The sequence below is a fragment of the Pseudophryne corroboree genome, chromosome 7, assembly GCF_028390025.1.
Source record: "Pseudophryne corroboree isolate aPseCor3 chromosome 7, aPseCor3.hap2, whole genome shotgun sequence".
Classification (NCBI taxonomy): Eukaryota; Metazoa; Chordata; class Amphibia; order Anura; family Myobatrachidae; genus Pseudophryne; species Pseudophryne corroboree.
Genome location: NC_086450.1, coordinates 335,178,187 through 335,205,757, shown reverse-complemented (window position 1 = coordinate 335,205,757; position 27,571 = coordinate 335,178,187). Strand labels below are relative to the sequence as shown.

The following is a 27,571-nucleotide window of genomic DNA, read 5'->3' as shown; positions in this document are numbered from 1 at the left end:
TTTGTTTTATTAATGTGGGGGCATAATGTGTAATTGCTGTGGGGGTCAATAAGTATCATTACTGTGGGGGCCAATGTGTGCCATTACTGTGGGGGCCAATGTGTGCCGTTACTGTGAGGGCCAGTGCATTTGTTTTATTAATGTGGGGGCATAATGTGTAATTACTGTGGGGACAGAGTGTTTAAATGCTGTGGGAGAAAATGTGTTTTATTACTGCAAGTGGGCCAGTGCATGTAATATATCTTGATATTTGTTATTATATATTTTTGATGGTGTGCCTCAGTATTTTGAAATCTTGTTTAGTGTGCCGCGACTTTAAAAAGGTTGAAAATCACTGTCCTAGTGGATACTGGGGAACTGTACTGTAGTACCATGGGGAAGTCCCAAAGCTCCCAAATGGGTGCGAGAGTGCCGAGACCCCTGCAAAACCGCCTTACCAAACTGAAGGTCATCCTTGGCCAAGATGTTGAACCTATAGAATTTCACAAAAAAAGTGTTCGAACCAGACCAAATAGCAGCTCGGTACAGCTGTAAGGTCGAGACACCCTGGGCAGTCGCCCAGTAAGAGCCCACAGATCTCATTGACTGGGCCTGAATAGACGTCAGCAAAGGCAGAGCCGCCGAAGTATAGGCTTGTTGGATGGTCAACCTGAGCCAACAAGCAATCGATTGCTTAGAAGCCGGACGACCAATCTTGGAGGCATCATAAAGGACAAACAGCGAATCAGTTTTCCAATGACGAGCAGTCCTTTTGACATAAACCTTCAGAGCACTCACCACATCCAAGGACTCTGGGCCAACCGAAGCGTCAAACACTGGAACCACAATGGGTTGATTCACGTGAAAAGCTGACACCACTTTCGTCAAAAACTGAGGCTGGGTCCTGAGTTCTGCCCTATCTTCATGAAAAATCAAATAAGGGCTCTTACAGGTTAAGGCCCCTAATTCAGAGACACGTCTGACAGACGCCAATGCTATTAACATCACAGTCTTCCAGGTAAGAATTTTCAATTCCACCCTATGTAAGGGTTCAAACCAGGCCGACGCATTCAGATCCCACGGAGCCATGGGAGGCACAAAAGGCGGTTGCAAATGAAGAAACCCTTTCAGGAAGGTCTGTGCTTTTAACAAGAGAGCAAGTTGCTTCTGGAAGAAAATAGAGAGCGACAAAATCTGCACTTTTATGTAGCCTAAACGTAGGCGAAATGCATCAGTTGCTCATCCATTAAGTCAGGAACACAGGAGTGGAGGACTGGACCATCCCCTGATTATTCCAAGCCACTTATCCAATCTTGGAGAACTGAATATCCAGATATTTGCATTAAGGAGGACTGCCCGTTATGCATGAGGAGCTCGTCTATAAAGATTCTGGAGCATACCACCCTCTAACGGTGAACTGCCTATCTCCCACTGGAGTTTTATCCACATTTAGAGAATCTGTTGCTTGGACAAGTACTCTTGCTACAGGGGAACATTATTGGAACGGACTCCTTCAGCTATCCACACTCAGTACCTGACCTATTGGGTAACAATACTCAAATACATGTGTATGAATTCATATACCTTTAGACTTAGTGACATGCATGCAGTTTTATGGTATAATAATTTTAGTCATTATTAAATTGTACAATTTATTGTTCTAAAAAGAAAATTTCAAATCGTAGTACCTATATCACTCTGGTATATTGTTCAATTAATTTATTGGTGTATTAATGCGCAGCCTCCTTTTTGTTTTTGCCATATCCACTCCCGCTTGCAGGAAAAGTAGAAAGTGACCAATTCTAATTCCACGGGAGACACCTTTCTACGTTCACACCACGAAACATACTTTTTCCAGAAATGATGATAATGTTTTGACGTAACCATCTTCCTGGCCTGGACCATAGTGGAAATAACCCTGTAGGGAAGAACTTTTCTGGCTAGAATCTCCCTCTCAACTTTCAAGCAGTCAAACGCAGCCATGGTAAGTCTGGATAGACGAATAGACCTTGCTGAAGAAGATCCTTTTGGAGCGGCAGAGGCCAGGAATCCTCCAGAGCCATGGTTAGGAGGTCCGAATACCACACCCGTGGAGGCCAATCCGGGGCAATCAGAATTGCTTGAACGCTTTCCCTTCTTAGTCTTTTTAGAACCCTTGGGATTAGCGGTATTGGAGGGAACAGGTACACAAACTGGTACATCCATGGCTTTGTCAGCGTGTCCACTGCTACAGCCTGCGGATCCCTCGTTCTGGAACAGTAACGGCGTAGCTTCTTGTTGAGACGAGAAGCCATCAGATCTATCTGCAGACAGCCCCACCGGTGAATCAACTGTTGAAACACCAGAGGATGTAGGCTCCACTCCCCCAGATGGAGGTCGTGTCTGCTGAGGAAGTCTGCTTCCCAGTTGTCTACTCCTGGAAAGAAAATTGCTGAGATGACCTTTGCGTTGGCCTCCGCCCAGAAGAGTATCTTTGACACTTCTTGCATTGCCGCTCTGCTTCTTGTTCCTCCTTGTCGATTTATGTATGCTACTGCAGTGGCGTTGTCCAGTTGAACCTAGATCGTTTGATACCTCAGGATATGGGAAGCTTGCAGAAGGGCACTGTAAATTGCCCTGAGTTCCAGGATGTTTATCGGCAGAGCAGATTCCTGACTTGACCATAACCCCTGGAACTGTGACCCTTGGGTCACAGCCCCCCAATCCCGGCTGGCATCCGTTGTCAGTAGAATCCATGAGTGGATATTGAAACTCCTGCCTTCCACTAGGTGGGGGACTTGTAGGCACCACACAAGAGAAATCCGGGCTTTTGGAGATAAGATCACGTCCTGATGCATGTGAAGGTGAGATCCTGACCATTTGTCTAGTAAATCCAGTTGAAATGGCCGGGTATGAAACCTGCCATATTGGATTGCCTCGTAAGCAGCTACCATCCTGCCCAGCAAGCGTATGCAAAGATTTATGGATACCTTGCGAGGGCGGAGTACAGAGCGGACCATAGCTTGGATAGCCAAAGCTATGTCCATCGGAAGAAACACCTTTTGAGACATTGTATCCAGTATCATTCCCAGGAACTGAAGTCATTGGGGCCGGTTCCAGGTGAGATTTCTGAAAATGTAAGATCCACCCATGATCTGTAAGAAGGAGAGTCGTCAGATCGATGCTGTTCCCTGGACACAGCCTTTATCAGGAGATCGTCCAAGTTTGGGACTATGTTGACTCCCATCATGCGCCGTTGCAGCATCATCTCAGCCATGACCTTGGTGAAGACCCTCGGAGCTGTGGAGAGGCGCATCCCTGACATCTAGAGATACCAGGAATTCCCTCTCCTCCAGACCAGACACCACTGCACGCAGGGATTCCATCTTGAATTTGAACACCCGTAGATATGGGTTTAGGGACTTCAGGTTCAAGATGGGTCGCACCGAACAGTCTGGTTCTGGAACGACAAAAAGACTGGAGTAAAAACTCCTGTTGTGTAACGGAGGAGTTACTGGAACCACTCCTGTCTGCAAAAGTTTTTGAATAGCATCTTGTAAGGTAACTTTTGCTGCGGGTGAAGCTGCTAAACCCAACTTGAAAAATCTGTGAGGAGGAAGTGCTTGAAGTTCCAGCCAGTATCCCTGGGAAATTAGGTCCTTTACCCAAGGATCCTAGCAGGACTTCGCCAAAGTCGCCCTGCTGTTGGGGCCAACCATCACGCGGAAGGCTTAGTGGCAGGGGATCCGGTGGTCAGGTCCAGGGATGCAGCAGCTGCAGGTTTACAGGACTTACCACAAGATCCTATAGGAGTAGTGGATACCGCTCGGCCTCTGCCTCTGAACCTCGCCACACAAAAGGACTGCAAGGAGGATCCTGAGTAAGAACGTCTGGAAGGTGGCGCAGCCGACGGCAGATAGGTAGACTTACCCGCCGTTGCCTTAGAGATCCATTTATATAACTCGTCTACAAACAAGGCATCACCTGTAAAGGGAATATTTTCTACACCCATTTTGGGATCAGTGTCCGCTGACCATTGACGTAACCACAGGAGTTCTGTGGGCCAAAACCGCCATAGCAGTAGTGCGGCCATTTATCTTACACAATTCTTTTATAGCTTCGCTCATAAAAATTTGCAGCATCCTGTATGTGTTGCAGCAAAGTAATGACCTCATCCTGGGGCAGTGTCCAATCCATTAATAATAATATCAGACCACTTGACCACTACCCTTGAAATCCAACCACAAACTATTGTAGGTGCTGCGCTACGCCCGCTGCTGTATATATTGCCTTGAGAGTGGTCTCAATCTTACAGTCAGCAGGGTCTTTTAGGGCTATAGCCCCTGCCTCCCTGGCCAGGGAGTTTAATTCCTTAGACACAGGAAACGTGGCTGAGGATTTGGGTGTTACATTAAAGTACAACTCTTCATCTGGTTCTGTCCCCTGATCAGGTACGTGAAGAACCTCTCTTACAGTATAAATGAGGGCCTCCACCCTGGGGGGGACAGAGAGCTGTCCTCATCCATATCATCAGTGTCATCTAAATCAGATTGGTCAGAATCAGACTGTAGCACCTGTGGCAGTGAGCGTTTACGTGAAACCAACAGAGGGAGCTGAGAAGCCTTTCTGGTATCTGCTGCTTTAGCCATACAATCAACAGACTGTTTTAACACCTGTCTCTCCTTCCTAGCTGCAGCTAGTTCTGAATTCACATTGTGAATCATGCTCTTAAAAGTATCTAGCCAGTTAGGTGCCTGTGAACTGTGTTCCTGTGGAGATAATGTGCACTATTCACAAATGAGGGACCCCGCAGAAGGGGTAGAGGTACAGGCAATACACATAACCTTAACAGACATGATGTACACAATGATAATGCAGCAAAAAACCCACTGAAACACCTCTACACAGACCCCAGGGAGCCCCTGGGAGTGACACAGAGAAAACGGAGACCAGCACACAAACACAGCAGCAGCAGTGTGTAGAAGTATATGTATCGCCTTAACTGCTGATGTGCTCCCCCATGCTATGACCCCCTGGTACCAGTACAGAGTCTGTAACAGCGTGGGTCCGTGAAGGAGCAGCGTGCATACAGCCTAGTGTTCCGCAGCAGTAGGAAACAGTGCCTTCCCGCCTCTGGTCCCAATTTCCATGAAGCCCCGACCCCGTAATGGCACGCGGTCCCACATAGTTTTATACTGGCTGAAAGGATTATACATAGTAAACACAATGCCTACTGACAGTGAGCACCCTGTGGAGCATAATGCCCTGCTGAGCCAGTGTAGTCCGCAGCGGGCACCGCAGCTCGTGGCCCATGACATGCCACCAAACCGCACCGGGGACCCCGGTGTTAACACTCACCGCACCTGCAACCCTTCGGCATCTGTTAGGAGGGTGGCGGCTAGCTACTGGTGTGGGCACACGCAGTATGGTGTGTGAAACAGCACCTCAGTGTCCTGTCAGCTGGGATTACGAACCATTAACCCTCAGGAGGTTGGTACGGTCCTCCCTCTAAGTCCCACGAAGCAGGTAGACTGGTTGTCAACCAGTACTACCTGAAAATAAATAACTAAAATAAAAAATCAAGGAAACTCTCTGGAGCTCCAGAGAAATGCTCTCGGCTCCTTGGGCACATTTTTCTAAACAGAGTCTGGTAGGAGGGGCATAGAGGGTAGGAGCCAGCACACACATACTAAAGGTTTTAAAGTGCCAGGCTCCAGTGGACCCGATCTATATCCCATGGTACTACAGTACAGTTCCCCAGTATCCACTAGGACGGATAAGGAGGATAAATGCCTGTTCAATGTGAACACAGCTGCCTGACCTCTTATAACTCTACAATGGGGCAGATGTATTAATCCTGGAGAAGTATAATGATTGGCTGGTGCGTTATCACCTAGCACTTATCACTGCTCAAAGCTTAATACATCTGCCCCAAGGTAAGTGCACTGGTGTAAGACTTCTGCCTTTATAACCAGATCATTACTATACCCTTCCTCCCCCAGGCCCCTGGACAATGTACTCACTTGTCTGTCTGGGGGTGTGCCTATGACAGCGGTTACGGGGGTGTGTGGGATTACAGTCTCTCCTATGGGATTTAGTATGCAATACCGGCAGTCCATACCAGACGGGGTAAGTATTTTTACCCTCCCCACTCCTAACCCTCGGGAGGGAAGGGGGTGCAGTTATGACTAACCCTTCAGGTGGGGTGGCTATGGCTAACCCCCCCATCCTCCTGGGCACTAACCCTAAGACCTTCAGGATGTCAGCTCTTGGTGTTCCGGCGCCGGTCTCCTGAGTGGTGTCTGTGTTCTGGCATCTGTCACATAACCGCCAGCATCCCATTCCGCCAGTGTGCCAAACACTCCTCCCCCTATGAAGCTGCTGTACTAAAAGAAGACGGTCAGCCCTTTTGCAGCGAGATGTAACTGCCTCCTAATCCACTGCACTCAGAGAGCAGCTAGGTGATGGCTATACAGAATAGAAGCAGTGCAGCCAACAGTAAGGGCTGTGTGAAGAGACTGTGCTGCCCACAGGAACCTACTTGGCACCACAACTCAATCACCCCTAGTTATGGCCCTGTTACTTGCATGCAGGGTAAAAACTGGCTACTTTTGCAAGCTTTATCATTACAATGCAATATAGATTTGAGTGTGGACACACTCCTCTGAAATCTGAATCTTTGTGCACATTTTATATCAGCCCCACCAGCAGCGCAATATGGTCTAACCCAGATGCATAGTTACTTACGTTATTCCCAAATCTGAATCAGACCCTGAATCCCAAGTATCTCTGCAAACTGGACTAGATAGGTTAGCGAAATATTTCAAGGAATTAACAATCACTCAGAATTATTCCCCAGTTTGTGTCACCAGCTGTGAATGGAAAGAATGCTCTCTGTCCTCCCCATGAAAATGTAACTTCTTATTCGGATTGTGATAATGACAGCAGCTTTCACAGCATGAACTCAGATAACATTATACATCAGCTACATTTGGTTCCTTCCTGCAAATGTGACTTATTGAACTGATTGATGGGAAAAGGTAGTGGCAGTGCCCTTGGACGCTGCCAGAGTCTTTGACTTCGCTGAGTGGGAGTATTTGTGGCATGGAAAGTAGTTTATAGCTCCTGTATACAATATCAACACAGGGTATAACTTGTTTAACTAGAATATTCCTGTTTGCCCAAAATGTGAAACTCTCCCAGGCACCTTTTGGCATTGGTATGTGGCTGCCCAGTAGTGCACACATTGAGAAGACATATGCAATATAATTTTATTGATGTCCACACCCCTCTTTGGAAAAGAGAAAGTTAATTTCTTCTGTCTCTCCACCCAACCCGCTCTCAATATTCCAAGAAAAACATTACATAGACATGTATTTGCTTAGTTACTACCATGGAACGGTACAGTACTTTCAGGCCACTACAAAAAATGGCTTCCAAATAGAAAAACACATAAAATGACATTCACTATTTGCTCAGTTAGGTTCAAATACAAAACAGATCACTGACCTTTACTGACCTTGACTGACAGTGTGATAAGGACAGTGAGGACACTATCAGCGGTAAAGAATAGTGGAGTAAATGGCAGTAGCTGCCACCTCTGACTATTGCAACAGGACTCATAGGGCACTTTTCTCATTACCCTATCACAGTGACAAGTCCTAATTCTAAAGTATCACTTATGATGTTTATTAGAATAAATAGTGTTTAACACTAATACATATTTCTTATGTTAGGCGTATGGTTACAAGCACTGGCTTCTTCATTGGTACAAGTGTTTCATAGGCGATAACCATTACAGCGGTCACAAGGTACTATAGTAAAATAAAAATAAAGTGGTCATTACAGCAGAGAACAATGGCTTGCACACAAGGCATATAGATTTTTCCTATACTGAATATTGGCGAATGATATATTGCATTCTGCCATGATTAAATCATTTGGATCCAATTAGTTAAGCTAACTATTTTACTCTGATTTTCAAAAGCCATGTCAGTCTGTATGATTAACTGGAAGTTTATTTTGAACCTAATAGGCTCTACACACTGGCCGATCCGCCACCGAGCTGCCCGGCGGCGAATAGGCCCTACACACTGGCCGATCCGCCGCCGAGCTGCCCGGCGGCGGGGGCAGTGAAGTTTCTTCACTCCCCCGTCACCCGGCTGCATTGAAGTGCAGGCAAATATGGACGAGATCGTCCATATTGGCCTGCATGTACAGCCGACGGGGTACCAGCGATGAACGAGCACGAGGCCGCGCATCGGTAATCGCTGGAGCCTCCACACTGCACGATATGAACGTTCATTAATGAACAAGATCGTTCATATCGTGCAGTCATGTCGGCCAGTGTGTAGGGCCCATTACCCAGAAACTTTTTTTTCATAAAAAGTTTAAAAGTTCTAAAAAAAGAAATAAGATTTTAATTACCTACCAGTAAATTCTTTTCTCGTAGTCCCTAGAGAATGCTGGGGTCCACATTAGTACCATGGGGTATAGACTGGTCCACTAGGAGCTATGGGCACTTTAAGAGTTTATAGTGTGGGCTGGCTCCTCCCTCTATGCCCCTCCTACCAGACTCAGTCTAGAAACCGTGCCCGAGGAGACGGACATACTTTGAGAGAAGGAAATACACAGATAGTGGTGAGATTCACACCAGCTCACACATAAGGCAAACCTAGCCACTAGCTTGAACAAGCCAGCAACAGCTGAACAACAGTACTGAACCAAGTAACAAGGCAGTACTGAACAAAGTAACAACTGCAGGAGAAAGAAGCGCTGAGCGGGCGCCCAGCATCCCCTATGGACTATGAGAAAAGGATTTACTGGTAGGTAATTAAAATCCTATTTTCTCTTACGTCATAGAGGATGCTGGGGTCCACATTAGTACCATGGGCCTGTACCAAAGCTCCCAGTACGGGAAGGAGAGCGCAGAGGCTCCTGCAGAACCGATTGGCCTCTGAGGACCTCAAGTTTGGTCAAAGTATCGAACTTATAGAACTTAGCAAATGTGTTCGACCTTGACCAAGTAGCCGATCGGCAAAGCTGTAAAAGCGGAGTAGAAGCATCATCCCTGCCATTACCCATTACCTTGGTGAACACCCTCGGTGCTGTGGATAGGCTGAATGGCAGTGCCTGGAACGGATAGTGACAGTCCAACAGCGCAAACCTGAGAGAAGCCTGGTGTGGCGGGCCAAATAGGAATGTGAAGGTATGCATCCTTGATATCTTAGGATACCAGGAATTCCCCCTCCTCCAGACCTGAGATCACTGCTCGCAGAGATTCCATCTTGAACTTGAATTCCCTCAAATATGGATTTAATGTTTGAGGTTCAATATTGGTCTGACCGAACCGTCCGGCCCCAGCACCACAAAAAGCTTTGAGTAGCAACCCTGGTTTTCCAGGAGAGATGGAACTGGAACAATGACATTTGCCCTTTCCAATTTTTGAATGGCTTCCTGTAAGATAGCCCTTTCTGTCAGCAAAGCTGGTAAACCTGATTTGAAAAAACTGTGAGGTGGGAGTTCTTGAAACTCCAGTCTGTACCCCTGAGATACAATATCTTGAACCCAGGGATCCAGGCCTGAAGGACGCCCAGACCTGACTGAAATTTCGTAGACGTGCTCCCACCTGTCCCACCATCATGCTGAGGATTTTGAGGAAACAGAACCCGGCTTCTGTTCTTGGGAACCTGCCGATGCAGACTTTCTGGATTTTCCCTGAACACCTCTGAAGAAGGTGGAAGGGGACCTGGACTTCTTAACCTTTGCGGTCCGAAAGGACTGCATTGTAGACGCAGAGGATTTCTTTGGCGTCGGAGTGGCTGAGGGAAGAAAGGTTGACTTACCAGCGGTTGCAAAGCTTCCCCAAACAGAGCCCGACTTGTGAAGGGTAGGTTCTCCACACTCTTCTTGGATTCCGCATCCGCAGACCACTGGCGCAGACAGAGTCCCCTGCGTGCCGAGACAGCCATGGAAGACGTCCGTGCATTTGGATTACCACCATGAAACTGCCGACTCCTGTATGCGACTTAAAAACATTTCAATGTCACCAATATCCATAGTATCTAAATCCTCTAGTAACGTGCCCGACCACTATGGCTTCAGAAATCCATGCACAAGCAATAGTGGGCCTAAGCGCCACGCCTGAAGCAGTGTATATGGATTTGAGCGTAGTCTCGATCTTGCGGTCTGCTGGCTCTTTCAAAGCGGTAGACCCAGGGACAGGTAAAACCACCTTTTTAGACAATCTAGATACAGAAGCGTCTACTATAGGAGGGGTTTCCCACTTTTTTCTATCCTCTTCAGGGAAAGGAAAACCAACCAGAACTCTCTTTGGGATCTGGAATTTTTTCTCTGGGTTTTCCCAGGATTTTTCAAATAATGTGTTTAAATTCCCTAGACGCAGGAACGGTAAGGGATACTTTCTTATAGTCTGTAAAGAAAGCCTCCTCGACCTGTTCAGGTACCTTGTCAGTAATGTGTAAAACGTCCCGAATGGCCTCAATCATTAGCTGCACCCCTTTAGCAAGGGATGCCTCCCCCCGCAGTATGTCCCCATCACTGTCACCCGTATCAGAGTCGGTATCCGTGTCGACTTGCATTACCTGGGCAAGAGCACGCTTCTTTGGGCATATACTAGTGGAGATTGTTGAGGTAGTGGGAGTAGAATACGACAAAACCTCTACAGTTTTTTTAAAACCTGTGTTTCAGTCTCATAATGAGCTATCCTAGATGAAATCTGGGATATCATACCCTTAATAGAAGCCACCCACTTGGGTTCGGGTTCAGAGGGCTGAGACAGTGTACTGCATTCCTGAGTACATGGAATAGACTCTTCTGGAGAAGATACATACTCTGCAGCACAAGATACAGAGTCCTTAGACATGGTAATGTGAGATATATAGCATACACACAGGAAAATGTCACAGTTTCCCTCAAGTACCTTCAGAGAGACACAGAGTTATGGAGCCAGCCCACACAGCGCCCCAGTAGACAGTTATATAATAAATGCCTGGCGCTGACTGTGCAACCTTAATAGACTCGCTACACAATTAATGTGAATAAACACTCCCCCCCCGCCCCCCTTCTATAACCCCTTGGTACCGCACAGGATAGTTGGAGTTATGTGAAGGGTCAGCGCTCCCTGTCAGCTTCTCTGTAGTGTGATTTGCAGGTAGAAAATGGCGCTGGTGAGTGCTGGATCCGCCCTGAGAAGCTCCGTCCCCTAAAATGGCGCATGTTCCCGCACTTCTAGAGATTATACAGGCCTGAGGTAATGGTTGCTAGCAGCAGTACAGTGTCTCCCATAGCCTCGGAGAACAGTGTAAGGGTATTGTGCTGGCCCAGGCCGCCCCTCACAGCGCCGCACACTGTGCCTCTGAGCCCTCCGGAGCACAGCCTCAGCGCTGCGCTCCCACCCCGATGCAGCCATTCTCACCGGATCCCCGCTTGTCGGGGCGCCGATGTCCAACTCCCCACGGACGTCTTCTGGCTGTTAGGGGGTGGCGGCAGTGCTGCGGGAGCGAGCGGTCACCTCGGGGGCTTGGGATCGACACCCTCAGGAGCTCAGCGGAGCTAGTGGCCATTAACCTCAGAGGGTTGGACACTACTCCCCCCCCCCCCCCCTCTAAGTTCCACGAAGCAGGTAGGCTGTTGCCAGCAGTCTCCGTGTGCCTAACTATAATAAAAACAATAAAACTAGAAAAACTCCTATGGAGCTCCCCTAGCTGTGACCGGCTCCGCCGAGCACATTTTCTAAACTGAGTCTGGTAAGAGGAGCATAGAGGGAGGAGCCAGCCCACACTATTAAACTCTTAAAGTGCCCATGGCACCTAGTGGACCTGTCTATACCCATGGTACTAATGTGGACCCCAGCAACCCCTAGGACGTAAGAGAAATTAAATGTATTTAAAAAAATAAAAATAAATTAAAAGTAGTAATAAAATAAAACCCAAACACATTACAGGTTTAGGAGTTTTTAAAAAATTGACTCGTGTTAACATTTTAATGTAACTAATTACACTAAGGCAAAACAAAGCACAGACATTAGTCGGTATAACAAAATTATGAGATGTAATCTTTGATGCCTTCATTAAATTATCTGCACATTCTTAGATTATAACACAGGTAAGTAGTAAAAAATGGCAAAACATTAACAGAGTACACGTAAAAAGGTTATAAAGCTTGAAAACATGAGGAGACCCCTCATGATTCAAGAATATAGATGTGTAATTAGCCCTGCAGATCTGCATGAGGTGGCTGAAACACGTGAAATGTAACCTGCTCTACACTTACAGCTATAGCACTGATCTAAACATTCACTAAGTACACTTTTACAGCTGTATACATAGAATGTGTGCGTGGAAAGGAATACCAACAGACATGCTGGAGGCGGCAGTGGAGGCCTCGTTTCTGTGCATATAAGTGTTTGGAAACCAGCTAAACATTCTAAAAAAAAAAGTCACAAACCTTGCTCAAACTTATTTTACCAAAATTATGGATACTGTACACAAATCAGATAAGTGTTGTAGAACAGACTCAAGAAAGAGATTAATTTGTCCAGGCATAACAGAAAAGGAGGGACGGGCGAAAAGTAAAAAAAAAAAAAAAAGTAAAATGAATCTACTCAGTGATCTCTTTCTAATGAGAACTTGTTACGGGGCTATTTAACAGTCCACTACATGATGGCTTGGGTTATTTAGTTTTTTCGACAGTTGCAACTAAATCTGTACCCAATATATTGTATTAATTCTATTTTAAATGTACAACTTTAAAGAGGAGTGCACCCAGTACCTAGATTTACAGTTTACTTTAGAAGACATTCTTATCATTTATGTGCACATACATTAACTACTAGAGCAGAGGTTCTAAAACACGGTCCTCAAGGAACCCCAACAGTCCAGGTTTTATTTTTCTCCAAGGCCCAGCACAGATGGTAAAATCATTAAGTCACCAGTGGCTAAGTGTGGATATACTTAAAACCTGGACCATTGGGGTGCCTTGAGGACCACGTTTGAGAACCTCTGTACTAGAGGTAGATCCTTTAACTAGAGTGTGACCATATTATCCCTTTTACCTGGGACGCTCAAGGATTACACAGGTTCTGTGGCTGGCTGACTTCAAGCCTACAATTCAGCTGGTTTTAATCGGCCACAGAAACTGTGTAATCCATGAGCGTCCCAGATAAAAGGGATAATATGGTCACTCTACTTTAACACCATCTTCAAAATAAGGATCTGTTATAAAAACACCACAAAGTGAAACAAATCAGTTGAAGCAACTACAGTGCATGATCACCATTATTGGTTTCTTTTGGTTCCTGCGTGGAACATTATTACAGACTAGCAAGATCCTTTCTAACATTTCCTGTGCAAGCTTCTTTCTTGACCCGATTCAATGCTACTAAAATCAATAAGTTAAGTTTATGGTCGCTAAACGTCCTACAGTATCATCTTGACTACGCCTTGAGGTGAGTGCATCCCTTGCACAGGCATATTTTGAGACACCGATCCATACTCCAGTCGTCTAATTAACCTGGGGAAAAATAGTAAGAGGAATGTTAGCATAAAATAAACACATAATGACATATTATAGTTACATACCTCCCACCAATATATATATATATATTTTTTAATTTCTAAAATAAAAAGTAACCAATTTCCACAATTTCACTTAAAGTGTGCCCAACATCTCAACTGGAGACTGCGAGGCTGTAGTTCTTTACCAAGACCCAGTCCCAAATTGCAAAAAGATGACCAGCCTCCAGATGGTCAGTATTTAACCACCAGAGAAGGAAGACGAGTTTGAGGGGAGATATGGGAACAGAACGGGAAGGACCGGACTGCCTCCCCTGTCAGCTGAGGAGGCGCCTCAGAATTTGGAGCGAAAATTGAGGGAATGCACGAACAGCGAGAAAGCCGTGGAATGCAAAAACATGGATAAGGAAGGCTAACCCCCCATAGCGAGGGTAATCATTTTGTCCAGCTCTGGGCCAAAGATGACGTTCACAGAAAACAATAGAGCCTCCGGGGTGTGTTTAGACTTCCCTGCCAGGCTCAGGCAAAAGGGGAGATAAGCCGCCACAGTCGAAGTGGAAATCCTGGAACATAACTGTCTGGCATCAAGCGCTGTGTCTCCAAGATAATTCACTGATTCCCTAATATGCTCTGCTAAAGGTATGCGTGGGATAAGCTAGAATTTAGACCTTTGACTAACTGTTCCTCCCACTTTTCTGCCACTTCGTTAACCCATGCAACCACTGGATACAAGTGTAGAAAAATTCCAACTATGGTGTAAATGGTTTTAAGAGTGGACTCCAGTTTCCTATTTGACCCATCCCGAAGGGAAGTGGATCACAGGACATGAATAGTCGTCGTCTTATACCCTTTTCAACTAGAACTGTAAATCCTGTGTCATTGCACGTGAATCCATGATTTTTGTCAGTGGAAACCGCTCCACCAGGGCCCAGTCACTCAGGAATCCTTCCCTGATCCCTTGCAGGATTTTATAAGGGAAGGTCCCGGGTAAGCTGCAGTGTAAACGGGTTACCCGGGTCGTCCCATCCTGGACCCGTTTCCATCAAGGGGAGAGCAGTATTTTGGTGCAAGGAGATGTCCTCTCCAAGTGCCAGCACTGCACCCGTGGAGGAAAAGGGGTATGTATTGGATCTGACATAGCTTGTAACGGTGTTCCAAATCTCAGGTCGGACCAGGAACCTCAGTGGAAAAGGGGTTTCTCCTTCATCCACTAGGGGCCACTGGAGCGTAGTTACAATGGGGAAATAGTAGGCAGTAGTTGGGAGCTGGCACTTTAAAATTCTCACACTGTGGCTAGCTCCTCCCCTACTATCTCCCCTCCAAGCCAGTCTTAGTTTAGTGCCCGAGGTAGCTGGTTCACTTGGGTTTAGCTGAAGAATTTTTTCTTTTTTCTTTATTATTTTATTTTTCTTTCACACACTCACAGACTGGCAGCTCTGCCACTGCCAGTCTGCACCGCGGGAGCTGCCGGCGGGGTCCCATCGCAGCTGCGTGCGGCTCGGGATGGGCCCCGGCTGAGGGAGACACTGAGCTCTCCTGAGTTGGCCGGATACCGCTGCGTACGGCGCGTGTCGGGGCCACTCCATCCAGCAGAAGATTCCGGCAGCATGTCCCCCGCTCCCCGGGCCACTGAAAGCTCCTTTCCTCGCCTGGCTGTGCAGGGAGGCTTCTTTACATGTATAAGGTATGAAGGGGGTGAAGCTTATTCCCCCCGGCGGCAGCTCCCAGCTCTCATGGTCTCTAGGCAACACACCTGTCTCTGGAGTTTGTAGCTTTTCTGTGCAGTGTGCTGCAGAAATATTGTTACATCTTGCTTTGGCTACATTCCTCCCTGCAGGGGAGTCCTCTGCCCCATTTCAGACATTTAGATCAGGGAATCTGCTCTATTACAGGAGCTGGGACTCAGCTCATTGATAATTAAAAATCTACTGTGCAGTATTTCTTTACCCTACAAATACACAGTATTTATCTACCCTATTAGGTGCACAATATTTATCTACCCTATTAGGTGCACAATATTTATCTACCCTATTAGGTGCACAATATTTATCGACCCTATTAGGTGCACAATATTTATCTACCCTATTAGGTGCACAATATTTATCTACCCTATTAGGTGCACAATATTCATCTACCCTATTAGGTGCACAATATTCATCTACCCTATTAGGTGCACAGTAATTATCTACCCTATTAGGTACACAGTATTTATCTACCCTATTAGGTGCACAGTAATTATCTACCCTATTAGGTGCACAGTATTTATCTGCCCTATTAGGTGCATGGGTTCACTGTGGTGTGTGTATATAGATAAATATTGTCGAAGTCAGAAAAAATGTCTCTATGCACGTTGCCATATTTGCACCGCACACTGGTCCGTGCTGCGCATGCGTGCGCTCTCCCGTGGAGGCGCATACCCGCAATAGCGTGCACTCGCAGGCGCGGTATGCGTATTTACGGTAGAGTTTACGTAGTCGTAGCGTGCGACCCATTCGTTACAACTGTTCACAATTAATGTAGTTTATAGATCATGGTCCCTTTGATAGATTCTGAAAGTTTGGTTAAAATAGAATGTCCCTGAGCTGAGGAGTCCCTCTTTGCATCGTACGAAGGGTCTAACAGGAATCATACAGCAGTGTTTGGTACCCATCGGAAGAGTATTTAATTAGCAATATTCCGGTGTTGGTTTGGAGCGTATTAATTGCTCGTGCGAATAGTTATGGACATAAGAAGTTATGTCCATTTATTTATTATTATTTGTTCTTACTTAGTCATGCATCTGAACAGTTGGAGACAGGCATCAGTAGGTCTCAAATGTCTCTTTGACCTCAGAGATCCCCCAAACAATAGTTTGCATGTTAAGAGGGCCTCATATCTACACATGCATAAGGTAAACACAGGAATAGTAATTGAAGATCAATTGTACTCCAAATCAGTATCTTTCCCGCAGACGGAGTACAATAGCCTTTAATTACACTGAGCTTTTGAGACTCAATAAGGAGGGCCAACACCTGTGTTTACAAATGGGGCTGGATTTGTATACAGGAGAATGAGGGCTGAGATGTCATTGTCTCAACTGAAAGTGGACATCATGAATATAGAACAAAACCCAGACAGGATTCTGTTTTGTATTCGCCAAACAATAGCTTCTCACTAGACAGGAATGTGTTGGTCATCACCCATTGTGTTACATAACCAAGGCCACTGATGCAGCTGGCTCACATGCTGGGAGGGACACACACTTCCTGTGGTTGACACCCCCCCACAGCTGGAATGCAGGTATGATATACCCACTGGAGATCACAGGGCTGACTGACACTCAGAACTAAGCTAGCATCAAGCAGCATGGCGGCTACATCCCCAGGACAGAATTCCTTCCCAAAGGCTAAGTATAGAATCACATGGCTATAGAAGGAAATATAGACATATTGCTTTCTGGTTTAAATAGGATATTGTAACTTGGCTGTGATGATTGATGGGTGTTAGTGTTGGTGCCCTGTGGAATCTGTGATGGTAGCTGGGATCTTGTTAATCATAAATACCACCATGCAGTACTTTTGAATATGTGCTGGTAGCAATGGCAGGCTGATACTTGTGAGTACCTGGTGGTCTGGTCTTGTGATAACTCATATGCTCTGGTTATAGAGATACTGTGTTTGCTTGAAATTGTGAAAGGTGATTTAGATTGTTTGGAATTGTAAAATCAGAACATATGCATTGTTTTGAGGCTTGGACATTTTGGAATAAAATGGAGTCTAGCTTCTGCCCCATGCGGCATTGTAGGGACGATTGTGTAGCTGGGTGTTGTGTATATAGGGACAGGCAGCATGGGTAAGCTCAAGTACTTTCTAAACAAAGATTCTCAGCATTGATTAACTGCGCAGCGATTGTTCCTCACATGTGTAAGCTTCGCTGCAACCATATTGTCTTTTAATGTTATTGTGAGCCAATCTCTCTCAAATCTCTCTCTCTCTCTTGTCTTCTCATCTTCTCTTATTTCTCCTTAAACTTAACTGTATTGTATTGTAGTGTGTTTCCTGTATAGTTATCTGGTTAGGTGGTTTATGTTATACTGTAGTGTATCATTTGTACTGTGATTCCTTTTTGCAAGTATATTAGTTATAATACATAGTTAATAGGCTTTGGAACCTAAACCAGTATCTGTGTATTTTCTATAGTGTTAAGTGTTCATTTGAGCGTCGGTGACGCTCAAGCAGCTTTGTAGTTAGTCAGGTTACACAAGGTTGCACTTACACCCTGTACTCACATTAAGGTATTCAGTGTATTTCATTGGTATAAGGTTTTAACATAAAGGTATAGTGTTGTGAGCGTCTGCATCGCTGGTGACCTCCTCGTGGTCTCGAGCATAGGCTACGCTACAGCGAATCATTCCCCTAGACATAACCAATAACGTGTCCTGTGATCACTGGGCCGTGAGCGAACGTGACGCTTGAGCGTCTCGCCTACGGCTTAGCGATCGTTACGCAGATAGCGTACCCATACGGTATTTCTTAAGCAAACAGCGTACAGTGTTCTTAGCTTCATAAAGGGTTGTTTATACGACAAAAGTATTTAGCATTGTCAATTGGGAACTCGTCCTATACTTCTCACATCTGCACTAGGTAGATCAGCAGACATTATCCCCCAGCAAAGGGTGGGAGATTGTCTCATAGTGCTGGCGGGATAAGCGTCTGCTTCGCTTAGATAAAGAGTGCTGAAGGAACCCGGTAACCGGAAGTAAGAACAAAACGCTTGTGTCCTTTTAAAACTGTTTATTTTTCTTTTGTCTTGCGTACGCACGCATATATCTGCATTTCTGTTTCATTTTCGTATATCACTATTCCTGTTTGCCAATTTTATAGTTGATAGAAAGTGCTAAAAAGAGATTTGCTGTTATTTCATAGTAGAGGTAATAGTTAAAGTATAGAACAACACACGGTTTGTCTGAGATACGAGGCAGTCAGTGTGGATTGCGGTAGATGATCAGGGATCATTTACATTGATAAAAATAAGAATTTACTTACCGATAATTCTATTTCTCGGAGTCCGTAGTGGATGCTGGGGTTCCTGAAAGGACCATGGGGATAGCGGCTCCGCAGGAGACAGGGCACAAAAGTAAAGCTTTTACAGGTCAGGTGGTGTGTACTGGCTCCTCCCCTATGACCCTCCTCCAGACTCCAGTTAGGTACTGTGCCCGGACGAGCGTACACAATAATGGAGGATTTTGAATCCCGGGTAAGACTCATACCAGCCACACCAATCACACCGTACAACTTGTGATCTAAACCCAGTTAACAGTATGATAACAGAGGAGCCTCTGAAAAATGGCTTCCTAAACAATAACCCGAATTAGTTAACAATAACTATGTACAAGTATTGCAGATAATCCGCACTTGGGATGGGCGCCCAGCATCCACTACGGACTCCGAGAAATAGAATTATCGGTAAGTAAATTCTTATTTTCTCTATCGTCCTAAGTGGATGCTGGGGTTCCTGAAAGGACCATGGGGATTATACCAAAGCTCCCAAACGGGCGGGAGAGTGCGGATGACTCTGCAGCACCGAATGAGAGAACTCCAGGTCCTCCTTTGCCAGGGTATCAAATTTGTAAAAATTTACAAACGTGTTCTCCCCTGACCACGTAGCTGCTCGGCAGAGTTGTAATGCCGAGACCCCTCGGGCAGCCGCCCAAGATGAGCCCACCTTCCTTGCGGAATGGGCCTTAACAGATTTAGGCTGTGGCAGGCCTGCCACAGAATGTACAAGTTGAATTTTGTTACAAAACCAACGAGCAATCGACTGCTTAGAAGCAGGTGCACCCAACTTGTTGGGTGCATACAGTATAAACAGCGAGTCAGATTTTCTGACTCCAGCCGTCCTTTAAATGTATATTTTTAAGGCTCTGACAACGTCCAACAACTTGGAGTCCTTCAAGTCGTCTGTAGCCGCAGGCACTACAATAGGCTGGTTCAGGTGAAACGCTGATACCACCTTAGGGAGAAAATGCGGACGCGTCCGCAGCTCTGCCCTATGTCGAATGGAAAATTATATAAGGGCTTTTATAAGACAAAGCCGCCAGTTCAGATACTCTCCCGGCCGAAGCCAGGGCCAGTAACATAGTCAGTTTCCATGTGAGATATTTCAAATCCACATTCTTTAGTGGTTCAAACCAATTGGATTTGAGGAAATCTAAAACTACATTTAGATCCCACGGTGCCACCTTAGGCACCACAGGAGGCTGTATATGCAGTACTCCTTTGATAAAAATCTGGACCTCAGGGACTGAGGCCAATTCTTTGTGGAAGAATATTGATAGGGCCGAAATTTGAACCTTAATAGATCCCAATTTGAGACCCATAGACAATCCTGATTGCAGGAAATGTAGGAAAACGACCCAGTTGAAATTCCTCCATCGGAGCACTCCGCTGCTCGCACCACGCAACATATTTTCGCCAAATACGGCGATAATGCTTCGCGGTGACTTCCTTCCTTGCCTTTATCAAGGTAGGAATGACTTCTTCTGGAATGCCTTTTCCTTTTAGGATCTGGCATTCAACGCCATGCCGTCAAACGCAGCCGCGGTAAGTCTTGAAAAAGACAAGGACCCTGCTGAAGCAGGTCCCTTCTCAGAAGTAGAGGCCACGGATCGTCTGTGACCATCTCTTGAAGTTCCGGGTACCAAGTCCTTCTTGGCCAATCCGGAGCCACTAGTCTTACTCCTCTTTGCCGTATAATCCTCAATACCTTTGGTATGAGAGGCAGAGGAGGAAACACATATACCGACTGGTACACCCAAGGTGTTACCAGCGCGTCCACAGCTATTGCCTGCGGATCTCTTGACCTGGCGCAATACCTGTCCAGTGTTTTGTTGAGGCGAGACGCCATCATGTCCACCATTGGTTTTACCCAACGGTTTAATAGCATGTGGAAAACTTCTGGATGAAGTCCCCACTCTCCCGGGTGAAGGTCGTGTCTGCTGAGGAAGTCTGCTTCCCAGTTGTCCACGCCCGGGATGAATACTGCTGACAGTGCTATCACGTGATTCTCCGCCCAGCGAAGGATCCTGGCAGCTTCTGCCATTGCCCTCCTGCTTCTTGTGCCGCCCTGTCTGTTTACATGGGCGACTGCCGTGATGTTGTCCGACTGGATCAACACCGGTCTTCCTTGAAGCAGAGGTTCCGCCTGGCTTAGAGCATTGTAGATTGCTCTTAGTTCCAGAATGCTTATGTGAAGAGACTTTTTCAGGCTCGACCACACTCCCTGGAAATTTCTTCCCTGTGTGACTGCTCCCCAGCCTCTCAGGCTGGCATCCGTGGTCACCAGGATCCAATCCTGCATGCCGAATCTGCGGCCCTCCAATAGATGAGCCTCCTGCAACCACCACAGAAGGGATACCCTTGTCCTCGGCGACAGGGTTATCCGCAGGTGCATCTGAAGATGCGACCCTGACCATTTGTCCAACAGATCCCTTTGCATGGAATCTGCCGAAAGGGATTGCTTCGTAAGAAGCTACCATTTTTTCCCAGGACTCTTGTGCATTGATGTACAGACACCTTTCCTGGTTTTAGGAGGTTCCTGACCAGGTCAGATAACTCCTTGGCTTTTTCTTCGGGAAGAAAAACCTTTTTCTGAACTGTGTCCAGAATCATCCCCAGGAACAGCAGACGAGTTGTCGGCATTAATTGGGATTTTGGAATATTCAGAATCCATCCGTGCTGCTTTAGCACCTCTTGAGATAGTGCTAAACCCATCTCTAGCTGTTCTCTGGACCTTGCCCTTATTAGGAGATCGTCCAAGTATGGGATAATTAATACGCCTTTTCTTCGAAGAAGAAATATTATCTCGGCCATTACCTTTGTAAAGACCCGAGGTGCCGTGGACAAACCAAACGGCAGCGTCTGAAACTGATAGTGACAGTTTTGTACAACGAACCTGAGGTACCCCTGGTGTGAGGGGTAATTGGAACGTGGAGATACGCATCCTTGATGTCCAAGGATACCATAAAGTCCCCTTCTTCCAGGTTCGCTATCACTGCTCTGAGTGACTCCATCTTGAACTTGAACTTCTTTATGTATAGGTTCAAGGACTTCAGATTTAGAATAGGCCTTACCGAGCCATCCGGCTTCGGTACCACAAATAGAGTGGAATAATACCCCTTCCCTTGTTGTAGAAGAGGTACCTTGACTATCACCTGCTGAGAATACAGCTTGTGAATGGCTTCCAAAACCGTCTCCCTTTCTGAGGGGGACGTTGGTAAAGCAGACTTCAGGAAACGGCGAGGTGGCTCTGTCTCTAATTTCAACCTGTACCCCTGAGATATTATCTGCAGGATCCAGGGATTTACCTGCGAGTGAGCCCACTGCGCGCTGTAATTTTTGAGACGACCGCCTACCGCCCCCGAGTCCGCTTGCGAAGCCCCAGCGTCATGCTGAGGCTTTTGTAGAAGCCGGGGAGGGCTTCTGTTCCTGGGAAGGAGCTGCCTGTTGCTGTCTCTTCCCTCGTCCTCTGCCTCGTGGTAGATATGAATAGCCCTTTGCTCTCTTATTTTTAAAGGAACGAAAGGGCTGCGGTTGAAAGGTCGGTGCCTTTTTCTGTTGGGGAGTGACTTGAGGTAGAAAGGTGGATTTCCCGGCCGTAGCCGTGGCCACCAAATCCGATAGACCGACCTCAAATAACTCCTCTACGCATCGCCTGTCCACTGTCGTGTCCATAAAGCTCTTCTGGCCGAAATGGACATAGCACTTACCCGTGATGCCAGTGTGCAGATATCTCTCTGTGCATCACGCATATAAAGAAATGCATCCTTTATTTGTTCTAACGACAGTAAAATATTGTCCCTGTCCAGGGTATCAATATTTTCGATCAGGGACTCTGACCAAACTACCCCAGCACTGCACATCCAGGCAGTCGCAATAGCTGGTCGTAGTATAACACCTGCATGTGTGTATATACCTTTTTGGATATTTTCCATCCTCCTATCTGATGGATCTTTAAGTGCGTCCGTCTCAGGAGAGGGTAACGCCACTTGTTTTGATAAGCGTGTTAGCGCTTTGTCCACCCTAGGAGGTGTTTCCCAGCGCTCCCTAACCTCTGGCGGGAAAGGGTATAAAGCCAATAACTTCTTTGAAATTAGCAGTTTTTTATCGGGGCACCCCACGCTTCATCACACACGTCATTTAATTCTTCTGATTCGGTAAAAACTACTGGTAGTTTTTTCACACCCCACATAATACCCTGTTTTGTGGTACCTGTAGTATCAGCTAAATGTAACATCTCCTTTATTGCCAAAATCATATAACGTGTGGCCCTACTGGAAAATACGGTTGATTCGTCACCTTCACCACCGGAATCAGTGCCTGTGTCTGGGTCTGTGTCGACCGACTGAGGCAAGGGACGTTTTACAGCCCCTGACGGTGTTTGAGGCGCCTGGACAGACACTAATTGAGTGTCCGGCCGCCTCATGTCGGCAAACGACTGCTTAAGCGAGTTGACGCTATCCCGTAATTCCACAAATAAAGGCATCCATTCTGGTGTCGACCCCCTAGGAGGTGACATCCTCATATTTGGCAATTGCTCCGCCTCCACACCAATAACGTCCTCATACATGTCGACACACACGTACCGACACACAGCAGACACACAGGGAATGCTCTATACGAAGACAGGACCCACTAGCCCTTTGGGGAGACAGAGGGAGAGTCTGCCAGCACACACCAAAAAGCGCTATATATGACAGGGATAGCCTTATGATTAAGTGCTCCCTTATAGCTGCTTTTATATTAATATATTGCCATTTATTCTGCCCCCCCTCTCTGTTATACCCTGTTTCTGTAGTGCAGTGCAGGGGAGAGACCTGGGAGCCTTCCTGACCAGCGGAGCTGTGACAGAAAATGGCGCCGTGTGCTGAGGAGATAGGCCCCGCCCCTTTTTCGGCGGGCTCGTCTCCCGCTATTTAGTACATTTAGGCAGGGGTAAATATCTCCATATAGCCTCTGGGGCTATATGTGAGGTATTTTTAGCCTTTTTAAAGGTTTTCATTTGCCTCCCAGGGCGCCCCCCCCCAGCGCCCTGCACCCTCAGTGACTGCCGTGTGAAGTGTGCTGAGAGGAAAATGGCGCACAGCTGCAGTGCTGTGCGCTACCTTAAGAAGACTGCAGGAGTCTTCAGCCGCCGATTCTGGACCTCTTCTTGCTTCAGCATCTGTGAGGGGGCCGGCGGCGTGGCTCCGGTGACCATCCAGGCTGTACCTGTGATCGTCCCTCTGGAGCTTCATGTCCAGTAGCCAAGAAGCCAATCCATCCTGCACGCAGGTGAGTTCACTTCTTCTCCCCTCTGTCCCTCGTTGCAGTGATCCTGTTGCCAGCAGGAATCACTGTAAAATAAAAAACCTAAGCTAAACTCTCTAAGCAGCTCTTTATGAGAGCCACCTAGAATTGCACCCTTCTCGGCCGGGCACAAAAATCTAACTGGAGTCTGGAGGAGGGTCATAGGGGGAGGAGCCAGTACACACCACCTGACCTGTAAAAGCTTTACTTTTGTGCCCTGTCTCCTGCGGAGCCGCTATCCCCATGGTCCTTTCAGGAACCCCAGCATCCACTTAGGACGATAGAGAAAATATATTGTGTTACGGTGGATCCTTTGCATTGCGTACACGTGTCGCTAACAAAGACTAGCGTACGCAATCCAAAAGGCAGACGCACGCAGTGTACATTACGCAACGTAGCGTCCGGTTACGCCCACGTAGCTCAAGTTGTGATAAAGTGAAGTAACGCAAAGGCGATAATTAACGCACAGCGGTAGATAACGCGAAGCGGTAAATAACGCAAATCTATTTTTGGAAAATCTGAAATTTAGTTTAACAGATCCTGCTCCTAATTGGTAACACTTTTGGCCTAAAGACAATTTCTGCGCAGAAATAGATATAGAAACAAAAGTGTACATGTGTTGAGTGAGTGTGTTTTGTATACAAAAGTTTATATAACTGTAAGGTGGAACCAAAAGGAAAGCCGGGTACTCGTCAAGGGACATACGTGTAAGTGACATATACGGTGGCTAGGGAGGCATCCCTGGTTAAATAATATTTGAGCATTAGAGTATAGCGGACCATAAGGTAACAAGACCAGGAGGTCATAAGGTAACAGACCAGGAGGTCATAAGGTAACAGACCAGGAGGTCATAAGGTAACAGGTAAAATAGACAAAGAGGTCCGCTATAAAAGTCCAGTGGCACAACGCCTGGGGTGTTGGTGCAGAACCCATATAGGCCATACAAGCTCTTGCTGAAGGAATCGCGGCCGGAAACATCGATTCCATTGATCTTTCAGTACATGACAAGTAGTGCTCGTGTACTGAACGATTGGACCGCACGTAATTGTGTGCAGTAGTTAGTAATCTGACCTAATACCATTAGAGTAAAGTGGTCACAAACGCTATTTGTACATTCTGACGTGATTTGTGTAATTTTTTATTTTTGGAAGGGAAGTTCGCTGGTCACTCAGGAACTATCCAACAACCGATACTTGCTGGGGAACGCGCCCCAGTAAATAAAGGTTCACAGGGGCCCTGGGTTGGGTACAGCAGCTCTGGTTACAGTGATTGCAGCACAGGCCAACGTGGGCGAGAAGTAAGTGGGGTACTTGATAAACCACCACCGCCGGCCTGCCCAAGGACATCTTGGTTTGTTTGTAAGGGTTCGCTGAAAACCTTGAGATAAAGATCCAAGGAGGAATAAGCAACGCCTGCAGATTATGGGGGCCAGTTGTTCAGGTAGGGGGCGATCAACCTCGGTTCGGGTTGATTCAGAGAACCGACCAGTTGGGTCGGCACGATATGTAATGTGTGAAAAATACGGTAGTCACACAGAGGTTTTAGGTGATGAATGGGAGAGAATGACTGTACAAGACAGGGACAAATTCCCAAGAATAGGTAGCTTCAGTCCAGTAGTGTTACAAAATTTAAGGAGGAGGATAAGTCTCATTGAACCAACGAAGAGACAAAATAAACATTATGAATATTTACAGTTATGGCAACAGGAAAGTGAATTACAAAAAGAGTCTATTGACTTTTCTGACTCTTATCTTGAGAGGAGAGACAGTGGCATCAGGAGAGGGGTTGATTGCGGAGAGAAAGACACAAGGGTGAACAATAAAAACGCTCTTAGCAACTGTAATATAGATTATAAGAATAAGTGTAATAAATGTAACAATGATTATTGTAATACTGTTGAATGTACAACTATTAACCTGTGCAAGCTGCACCCCATGTCAAACCTCCCTCAGGAATACAAACAAGAAAGTGAGCCCAGAACGATGTCGGCACCTCTTCCAGAAGCCATCCTACAAGACATCCAGGTGGACACGACCAAATTGGTAAAGGCAATAATCAAACCCCCTAACGGAGGGTCAGGTGAGGTCGTGTCCACAGGTACGTACAATGTTTTATATCACGCACAAACAAATGTACCCCATATTATAAGACCAAAACAAGGTGATGTAATTGAGTTTAGTCCTGTCAGGGTGATCACAGTCCCCAATGGGAAGACTGACGATCAGGGAACCATTCCCGTCAAGGACAGTGCAATGCGCCATCCCTGGTCCCGGACAGAATTGAGATCAATCATGTCTGATTACCCAGATCCTAGGAAAGATCTAACTGTATGATCAAAGATTCACAGAAGGTATATCAACTCCCTGGACAACGACATAATCATGGTATCCAAGGAATCAGGTAGGTACAGGGAAAGCGGTTGATGGTGATGAGCATCCAAGCGTTTGAGGAGGCATCAAATCAACCAAAACCCCAGGCCATTGGCACATGGAGGAACTTAAGGATTTGTGATCTGTGCAAAAGAGAAGGGCATTATGCCAGTAACTGCAGCAGCCCACATAAAATCAGACCCCCTAGACATGAAAATGAGCAAAAGTTAGGACACACCAAATTATAATCAGGGATCATATAGGAAGGATTTTGAGCCACACCCATAATATATAGTCAGGAAAGGTGATCCTTAGGACTGATGGTAAGCCTGAGGTAACGGTTAATAAATTGGGAGGTCATTCACTGAAAGACACAGGAATGACCAGGTGAAACGTTGTAAATGTATCAGTGAAATGTTTTTTTCTCTCTCTCTCTATCCCCATCTCTGACTAGTAGTGGTAAGAATTCACACATTGCATACCCACTTGGTCCTTGCAGAAGTCTACCAAACCCCAGCATGACCTCCGCCACAATGTATTTCTGGCCAGATACAGACAGTGGAGTAATGCAGGTGCTGGTGGGGAGGGACTGCTCAAGGAGACCAGTAGACACATAGATATGACAGCCTAATAAGTCTGACAATGTTTTTCTAATGCTAACAATGTTTTCTTACAATGTTTAAAAATGCTTTGTTTCTCTTTTCTTATTGATGGTTATTGTCGAGTTATGTAATGTATATATGCACATGAATTGTTCTCTATCTCTTTTGTTTTTTTTTATTTTCTCTCTCTTCTCACTCATGTTTCCATGGTTTAAAGATGCTATGTCACCCCTCAGTTGGACCAATGGTAATGCCAGATTTTTGCTCCTTACAGAAAGATCGTCGGTTAGGAAGGAATATTGCATCACCAGAATGATCGTTTTTGAAGACAGAGACAACACCTTTGAGAGGACAGCAGAACAAGAAGAACAACAAGACGAGAGAACTTATTATCGTAACGAGTTCTCTCCCCCTCAAACTGATTTTCTTATACCCCATTTACAAATTTCTTCTTTTCTCCTCCTGTAAGATGGACTTGCCCCAAGAGACTGTGATATGGATTTTTCCCGTTAACCATGATGTTGACCAGAGCAGTCTGTTTCGGTGAGAGTACCAGTGAGGTCGAGAAAGGATCCAGAAAGGTCCTGATGACTGAGACGGAGGTGTAAATTTCCAATAGCAACCCAATCACCAAGCAAAGGCGAGTACCGGGCACGATCTAACAACCATGTTATTTGTAAACAACTGTGAAGGAATGTTAGTTCAAAAAGAAAGTTGTATCTGTAGGCTCTGTAACAAAGAAATGCCAATCCAGTTTTAATATCCATATGGACCGGCATCCA

The 27,571-nt window shown here is 46.1% G+C and overlaps 1 protein-coding gene across 1 annotated transcript in view; it reads right to left on the bottom strand.

Annotated features, from left to right (window-relative positions):
* Positions 1–12,013: 12,013 nt before the first annotated feature.
* Positions 12,014–27,571, bottom strand: part of NDE1 (nudE neurodevelopment protein 1) — an 86,604-nt gene continuing 71,046 nt past the window's right edge. Inside the window, exon 9 of the mRNA XM_063934368.1 lies at positions 12,014–13,491. Within this exon, the coding sequence (XP_063790438.1) occupies positions 13,398–13,491 (94 nt within the window). The 3' untranslated portion in view covers positions 12,014–13,397. The remainder of the gene's footprint in view (positions 13,492–27,571) is intronic.